An 8,833-nucleotide genomic window follows, 5' to 3' on the forward strand; every position below is an offset into this window, starting at 1 on the left:
GGGGGGGGAGGGGCGTGCCCCCGCCGCTCTGTGGGAGGGAGGGAAGGAAGGAGGTTCCGCCGCACAGCCCCGGGAACGGCCCGGCCCTGGTGCCGCCGGGGCAGCCCCGAGCTGCTGACCCCGGGGCGGCGTTCCCCAGGCCGGCACTGATTCCCTTCGTCTGCCGAGCCTGCCCCGTTCCCGAGCTCAGCCGATGCCCCCGTTACCACCAAGCAATGCCGAGGGTCCTCTGCGGCTCTTCCCCTGACAGCTGGATGCCCCTCCTTCACAGTGACGAAAACTCTTGTGTTGTCTCTAAACTCGAGATGCTGCTCACCTGGCACGGGTCATGAGAGAAGACTTTGCGTTTGGTCTGTGAAACATAGAAAAGTAGTTCAGTGGTAATCTTTCTCTCTGTGTTTCTGTGGGCACGGTACTATCCCAGCCATTTCTTGGGGCTTCCCCTGACAGCTGGATGCCCCTCCTTCACAGTGACGAAAACTCTTGTGTTGTCTCTAAACTCGAGATGCTGCTCACCTGGCACGGGTCATGAGAGAAGACTTTGCGTTTGGTCTGTGAAACATAGAAAAGTAGTTCAGTGGTAATCTTTCTCTCTGTGTTTCTGTGGGCACGGTACTATCCCAGCCATTTCTTGGGGCTTTTTTGCCGTTAATTTTCTGTCAAAGTGTAAAAGCACAAGGTGCCATGAGGCATTTTCAGAGTAGAAGCTGACATACTCAGGAAAGTGACATAGCAGAGATATCCCAGGTAAGAACTGGTCAGTAGAAAGCACTAAACACACACTGACCTAGGTACTGAACAGTTGTCCCACTGCTTGTAGACGCCCAAAATCCAGGACTTTCACAACCACAGAGGGCTGAGCTGCAAACACTAGCTGATGCCAGCTCTTTATGCTTCCACAGTGACCTGTGAGCTTCTCTGGGATTATATACGTTGTTATATTTTGGTTTTAGACTGCCTGTGTAGTTAGCATGTCTGGGTTTGGCATGTGCTTATTAAAGCTGTCTTTTGGGAAAAAACAGTCTGACTTTTCTCAACATTTTTCTTTATAGAATATTGAATACATGTTTGGCATTGTTGGTATTCCAGTCACTGAAATCGCAATTGCAGCCCAGGCAGTTGGAATAAAATATGTGGGAATGAGAAACGAACAAGCTGTAAGTATATATCTGTGTTTTACAATGGAATGAAACCCAGCTTAAGTTTTCTTACTAGAAAGAATGTGGTCTCTGAATGTTCCTTTAAAGAACCTGTACAAAAGCAGCCACTGTTATTTTGGAATAATGGTGCATTGGTTTGAGTATTTCTTTGTGCCCTTCTTTTCCCAGTTCCATTTTAAAGTGACCCCTCCAAAGGGAATTGCATCTTTAATTTAAAAATGCCATTCTCCAATAAGGGAGCAAAGATAGGAAAAAAAGAAAGCAAAAATAATTTAAAGACAGCATGTGATAGAGAAGAAAAATATTACCAAAGTCATCTCCTTCAAGTGATATATTTTCAGATTTTATCTGCTAGGTTTTGAGATGCGCATCCAAGGCTTTTTGTTTTCTGTAGCTTTCTACACACTTCCCAATATTCTTCTTCCTTAATTTTTTTTACTATTTTCTTTTACTGATGTCTTCCCTTCCAAACTGGGACAATGTTATTGTTCCCACTCCAATTGGTAGTATTTTAATTCTTTTTAGGACTTTATTACCTACCTCTTTACTGTTTTTTTCCTTGTCTATGTGGTGTTCTTAAGTGCCCAACGAAGAAAGTTTTCTTGTTGATTGATAAACTTGTTCTGACAATTTAAATAACTATGGGTTTTTTTCCTTAAGTATGTTTCAAAAGCTCACAAAACAGCAAACCATAGAAAGTAATAATGCTTCCAAGTGCTCAAAATCAAACATGAACATATCTTTAGACTCTTATTTATGAATATTTCAACTTTATTGTGTACGTATCAGAAATTAGAGTCAAGCTCCTCAGCATTTTGGTGTTATGCTGCTAGTTCTGCATTTGTTTGGTTTCCCACAGTAGTAACTCTTTTAATCTCCGTAATTTCTTGGGTGGTCTGAGGTCGAAGATAATAACCTTGGGTTCGTACGTCATTTTCAAGAGCTGCTGCACTAGATGGGGAGCTGGCTGCTAGCTACTGAACTGGAGGCAGATGGACCAGCTGTTTTCCATACTTGGAGCTGGTCTACAGCAGTTGCCAGTTTTCCTTTATTTATGTAGTTAATAACCTTCTGGATAGTCCCAGTCCTCAACAAACTATTGTAACAGTAGTTCTCCTAAATCAGGTGGTTGTGAGCTGTATGGTTTTGCTCTGTAATCCTTACATTCTTATATTGGAATGTGAGCATTTAGGGGAGTGTATGTCTCTATGGAAAATCTGTAACATTTGAAAGAGGCAAATGTATACAAACATGTTTAAAAGTTGTATTTGAGTCTTCAAAGGACTGGGAATTCAGCACAGTCTTTATGTTCCTGTAGGCCATTTAGCAAATATTCTAGTTTTAGCTGTGGTTACTAACATGATTAAAATTAATTACCTCATGTGTGTCTGTAATGAGCAGAGAAGATTGCTTTGCACTGCCAAATGAGATGCTGTTCTATTTATTACTTTTTACTAGATGAAGGAGACAAGAAATGTTCTGCTGTGTAAATGATGAGCTGCTTTTGCTTAGTGGAATAAAAATCACGCAAATACTTGTTTTAAGGTCAAAATGTCAGGACTTCTCTTCTTTGGGGAGTGGAAAAGGATGAATGAAGATGAGAGTTTCTGTTTTTTCTTTATCCTCAGGGAGTAATAGAGTAATTGCTTAGCAGAGGAGAGGGTGAAAGGTTATATATAGTATATTCAAGATATACTCAATATTTTCATGTCATGGATTTAAATATCTCAGTTGTGTGGTCTGGCTGTGGAGGATGTGTATACAGCTGCTTCCTTTATTGGTGAAGGCAGCTGTATATGATATAAGATATATGGAAAATTAAGGGGTTTTTTCCAGGGGTTGAGTTTCTACCTCATTTCTAGGCCAGATGTAGCAAAAGGATTTCCCTGTAAAACTGGTAAAAGTTTAATTAGTAGTGTTCATAGGAAATAGGGCCCATAAGCAAGTTAAAGCACAAAACTCGTGATAAGATGATAATCAAGCAATGTACTTGTTGGTTGGCATCCTTATGTTCTTATTCCGCCCAGGATGGTGGTGGAGTCAGCATCCCTGGAGGTGTTCAGAAATGACTGGACATGGCACTTAGTGTCACGGACTAGTTGACAAGATGGTGATTGGACAGGTTGGACTCAATGATCTTGGAGGTCTTTTCCAACCTTAATGATTCTGTGAAAAGCTCATAAAGCTGCAGACTAGAAACACCTGATTGAAGCATGAAGCTAAAAGTAGCACTACCAATGCCCATAAGCCAGTCTCCTGTAATATGGCATGAGTTTGCCAGAAGCAATTCAGCTGCATCCGTATGCCCTTTGAACAGTGAAAAATTGTGTTGCAACTCCATGGGGTGTGTTTTTGTGTATCTGTCCCTGGGTAATTAGAGATTGCTGTGATTGCTTAGAAGACTGATAACCCAGATCAGTTCTAAACTTCAAAAAACCCCCTTTACTATATGGCTGTTTGTTAACAACACACATTGCTTAGGTTTAGTTCTTAATCTTTAATAATAATTATCACTACATATTCAAAGAAATTTCTTGATATTTGTATCCTAAGTTAGTTGTGAATATACAATATGCTGGAGCTGTTGCAGCTGTCAAGGGAATAGGGCTCCAGAACACTTTAGTAACGACAGCTGGAACCAAAGTGGGCATCTTATTGCCAGAGTACTCAATAATAACTAAATAATCAAATCTCAGTTCAATTTACAAGCAAAAGAGGTAGGTTCTAAGGCCAGAAGCTTACTTTAAAAAAATTACAGAATATTGCAAAATGATGTTTTTTCCCATTAAGTGTTAGAACTTGCTGATTTCAAGACAAGAGCAAGAAAATATGAGAGAGTGGGCAATGTCACATGTGAATTCTTGAGTTCTGTTGTCACCTGTAAACTTCTATTTCTGCTTGATCACATAGTGTCTTTTTACCAGGCAAAATTTACATCCAAATGTTCAATATCACTACAGGAATAGTATAAAAACATACTCTGCAATAACACTGCTGGTAAGGTATGCTAACACATGTTGTAGATGTCACTTTTGTCATTTTTATTCAAAACATGATTTTTCTTTAAATGTCAACATGGCTAAAGCAAAGCGTGGTACCAAAGTGGAATGAGAAGTATTTCAGCAGCACAGCTTGTAAAAGACAATCCCAAATTGTCTGATTATTGTCCCCAGTGTGAGATTTCAACTTTTTGCTTGATATCTGAAATACAGTGTTTCTGAAATACAATTCAGAATGGCTGGATTTCTGCTTCTTGTCTTTCTCTTGCAAGTCCCTCTTCCATGTTAGTCCAGAAGGCAGTGTAAAGCAGAAGTTTTAGGCATTGTTCTGTTCTTCTTCCCTGGTTTTAGTGGTTTTTTTTAATCTGGTTGATTTTTTTGTTTTTCGAATCCCAAATATTCCTAATGTAATATCTTGTGAAAACAGGAGCCTGAAATATGGAGAGAAGTGGAGAAGAGTCTTGAGATTTTTCAGAATCTTTATGTAGACATCTTATAATGGGAAGGGTGAGGTGGTGCTTTTACTTTTAAGCCCTGATAGTCAGGGAAGGATCTATAGCTACTTATTTTCGTTATTTTTGCTGAAAGTTGTGTACAAAATATCATGAAATGTATACATAACAATAATTGTATCATTAACGCCAATATTTTCAACAGGCCTGTTATGCTGCATCTGCTGTTGGATATTTGACTGGCAGGTATGTAAAGAGTCTGCAAAGCTGTTAAGAAATGCTCACTAGTTAAGAGTTACCATTTTTTATCTCATCACCTAGAATAACAAGTGTCTCTACCTGAATTAAAATGCAGTAAAATTTGCGTTGAATCAGATGCACTTCTTCCAGTGTGAGCTTTCTTCATTGGTAACTGCTGATAAAGTGCAGTTGAGAAAACTGCAAACGTAAGTTTACCAAATTGCATATAAATGTTAGATGTTGGAGCAAATGTCATAGAAGAAGTCAGGAGCTGTGTTAGGATAAGCCTGTGTATGTTGCACACCTCTCTGTGGGTGGCACATAATTGTTCACTTGCTTTTCCAGTTGGATTGATACAGCTTCATAGTTTCTGATTTCCATGTCTATCTTTAGTCATTCGTACAAATTCCTAGCCATTCATGAATTTTGATGACATGAGTAAAACTTTAATATTCTATTTCAGCACCTTACTAATTTTAGTTGATTATTTATTTGATGTTCCCTGTGCTCACTCTCCTTTTCTCTTTCTCTTTTTTTCTTTTTGTATTTTCTCTGTAGACCAGGAGTATGTCTTGTAGTGTCTGGTCCAGGTTTCTTACACGCCCTTGGTGGGATAGCAAATGCAACCATTAACTGCTGGTAATTTAACTGCATTTTCCCTTTAAAATTCCAATAATTGTGTGTTGTTATTTGTTTCAGATGTTGAGCTCCATGGTATTTAATATTTTACTTTTTTCCCCCTTCAGATAATGAGAAACAAATTCTTCCTTTATCAAGCTTAAAATTAATTTTGTTTTATTTTCTGTATTCTCATGGATAAAATTCTTCTTTTTGTCCTACCCCATTGTGTGTATATTGGGAAATCTATCAGTATAGCTGGTTGTATGGATGTGTTTGAAAAGGAAGTCAATATTAGTATGCTTTCATGATCATGGAGATCATCTTAAAGGTGTTTTCTAAATTGAAATTCATACTGCCTTTGAATTACTGTATTTCTTGTGTGAATAAATTGACAACTGCATTGTTAAAATCCCTATTTGCCCCCCCACGCAGACATTTAGAGCAGTAATTAAGTAGTGAATTAAATGAGGTACAGAGGGACAGTATGTACTCCTGTAAGCCTTCACGGAGGTGTGACAGCTTTACCTGGTCTGCCACTGAAAGCTGTTCAGAAAGCTGTACTGAGGTATTTTGGGAAGAAGCTGTAGCAATACCAAGCAGATGTGTTCACAGAACAGAATGATCCAGAACAGTGTGATCTGGAACATTGAATTTGCAGTGGCTGATGGACGAGGGAAGCTCAGCAATGGGAATGCTAACAAATCAAGTCTGACATTTTGAAAAAAGACCTCTAGTGTTCGAACTCTTTTTTTTTTTTTTTAATTGAGTTATTGACTAAAGTTTAGCTGTCACTATGTGACTTTGGACTAAAAAAGGAAGATCATATGGAAACCTTGCTTTTGAACAGTCATGGGTTTCATTATAGGAAAGAAGTGTTCACGTCACTTCTGGATTTGCAGGACACATTTTTGACGGCAAAATACATTTTCAAGGGCAAAACCTCTTGATGTTTTCATGCTGCAAATTACCTGCCATGCTGCTGCCTCCTGTCCTGTCTCATTCTGAGCAAGGTTTTGTACCTCAGTCTGGCTATGACAATAGACTCCAAAGACAAGTGTGTGGTAGCTGGTAAGATTTGGAGTAAACACTAGCATGCTGAAATATTTTTCAGTTTACTGAAGTTCTTCTCTTGCACATCCGTAAGACTTAGCATTATTAGTTTCATTATAGTCAATGTTCTTTCTGCCTCAGTGTTGTTTTTCACTAGCTTTATAAGCACTGCTCTTCAAAATGTTTACAATATTGTTACAGTAGTACAATGATTTCCTTGAGGGAAAAACTTCTTTCTAGTTAGAATTATGTAAAATTTCAAGAGCAGAACTAAATCTTTTCAAGATATAGCTGTTGGAGTTGGCTTTCTGAACAGTAGACCAGTTTTGTAATTGTATTTCATTATTGGGAAGTAGTAGTTACTTTGTTCATTAAAACATTTAAATAAATTTGGAAAAGGCAAGTGAGAGGAACATAGGTTTTGTCACTGTCAAACAGTCTTGTTATATATGGATAGTGATAATCATTTTGCTGAGGGGAGAGAATAAGCAGAATAAAATGTGTAGAGGGATCACCAAGTGCATTTTTCCCATAACGATTTTTCACAGAGGTAAGATACAGCCGGAAGTTCTCATTTCGCTGTGCCAGGGGATTAGAACTGAGATTTTTTGATTTATGGCTGAGAAATGGCCTGGTTATGAAGCTTGGATCTAGATACACATATCCCCAAGTCTTATGGGTGATTAAATTTAGGATTATGCATGGAACACTCTGTAAGTGTTTCAGCTTGATACATTATAGAGATAAATGCAGTCAAAGGAAAGGCTGTATCTGAAGAGAAATTGTTTAAGAGAAAAAGCCTAGAAAGCTATTGACCCAATATTTCAATATAGTGCAGATGAATAAGCAGATTGATAAAACATCTTTCTTCTGTTGATTCAGCATTTAGCATTTTAAGGAGTTTGACCTACAATTTGAATAAAAGACAGGTTTTCATTCACCGTAGGAAAATTATTTCTTGTATTTTGTGGAAATTACAATAAAAATGTGCTCCTGTGGAATGTATAACCCTCACTGTAAACTAAAACTGCTTTCCTCACATAGCCGTGAACTAATTTAAGATCAGGACTGCTTGCAAGCATGTTAATTTTTTGTTCAATTCTTTGGGTTTTGGGATTTTTTTTCTAAGAACAAAATGCAGGGAGTTGTGCTCTCAGCCAGCTAACTTCTGCTGTGTTCCAAATTGTATACAAGGAAAACGTAATCTTTTTGAAAAATTGTATCCTAGCTTGTTTCTTAGTTCTAGTGCATGTTATAATACCCTTTATAAACACAAGTCTTAATACTTTTTAGACAGTCAATGCTTTTTAACTTCTTATTAGATGTTTTCATTCCCTCAAACCACCGTGTCACCTATATTATCAAACTTGAATGAAAATTGCCTGCCATGTGATTTGGTTTTAGGGCTTCTATGGTGCAAGTCACTTAATATGGCCAAGTTATCCTAAAGCTGGTGACCCAAAAGCTGCTGGGGAGCCTACCAGCTGACATTCTGATATTTAGAATCCATTTCTGTATTCTGTATGTATTCCTGTAGAGATCTGTGGATGCTAATGGTGCACAGCACACCAAGAGCAGTAGGATTTGATTGTAAGGAGAGTTTACAGGTGTGATTGCAATTATAAAAAAAAATATATATGTATGCTTATGGGGTTTTTTTGTTTGTTTTTTTTAATATACTTTTCTAGGCCTTTGATTGTTATTGGAGGTTCTTCTGACAGAAATCAGGAAACCATGGGGGCTTTCCAAGAATTCCCACAGGTACACAGACACACAACTTTCTACAGGAAGGTTTCAGTTAAATGATTGTTGTTTCTTCATTATTGTAGGAAAAACAATCCCTAACACTAACATTTCCTAGCAGATCTTATAATGCTGTTGATTTGCTCCATCTACTGGTTGACATTGTGTAAATACAGCAGATTGCCTGGAATGTCTTTGTCCCTACTTATGTTAGAACTCATACTCTGTTTTAGGTTCTCAGCTAGTATAAATTACCTTTGTTTGTTCTGAGATGGACAAAAGCAAAATGTCCAAGAAAAGAAACCAATTTGTGGGGAAGGAAAAAAAACCCCAAAAACTTGAGTACTCGGAGGAAGGAGTATGGTTTTGACAGTTTTCAGCAGCTGCTGCTGCATTTTTCTGTGGGGAAGTTTTCACCTTGTTGTTTTTCATCTGGTATTTCTTTCATTTTACTCATATTGAAATGAGATAGAAATGAGCAAATCACTTCGATAAATCAGCATAATGGTTTTTTGCTTTTATTCAGGTTGAAGCTGGCAGGCTGTACAACAAGCTCTCTGTCCGCCCA

General features: G+C 38.1%; 2 protein-coding genes across 6 annotated transcripts in view; one reads left to right on the forward strand and one right to left on the reverse strand.

Annotated features, from left to right (window-relative positions):
- Positions 1–350, reverse strand: part of BTD (biotinidase) — an 11,114-nt gene extending 10,764 nt beyond the window's left edge. The window contains exon 1 of one of the 3 annotated variants that reach the window (XM_017732158.1): positions 210–350. The gene's annotated coding sequence lies outside the window, so the exon portion shown is untranslated. Of the gene's footprint in view, positions 1–206 lie in introns of all 3 variants that reach the window. The other 2 variants (XM_017732157.1, XM_017732160.1) reach the window with 2 other exon arrangements.
- Positions 335–8,833, forward strand: part of HACL1 (2-hydroxyacyl-CoA lyase 1) — a 21,126-nt gene continuing 12,627 nt past the window's right edge. Inside the window, exons 1-6 of one of the 3 annotated variants that reach the window (XM_017732155.1) lie at positions 335–350; positions 1,053–1,157; positions 4,817–4,857; positions 5,410–5,490; positions 8,211–8,283; positions 8,792–8,833. The exon at positions 8,792–8,833 is cut by the window's right edge and continues 33 nt beyond it. In XM_017732155.1, coding sequence (XP_017587644.1) covers positions 1,065–1,157; positions 4,817–4,857; positions 5,410–5,490; positions 8,211–8,283; positions 8,792–8,833 — 330 coding nt within the window. In that variant the 5' untranslated portion in view covers positions 335–350; positions 1,053–1,064. The other 2 variants (XM_017732154.1, XM_017732153.1) reach the window with 2 other exon arrangements.

This window comes from Corvus brachyrhynchos, unplaced genomic scaffold (assembly GCF_000691975.1).
Source record: "Corvus brachyrhynchos isolate BGI_N302 unplaced genomic scaffold, ASM69197v1 scaffold53, whole genome shotgun sequence".
In the NCBI taxonomy this organism is placed as follows: Eukaryota; Metazoa; Chordata; class Aves; order Passeriformes; family Corvidae; genus Corvus; species Corvus brachyrhynchos.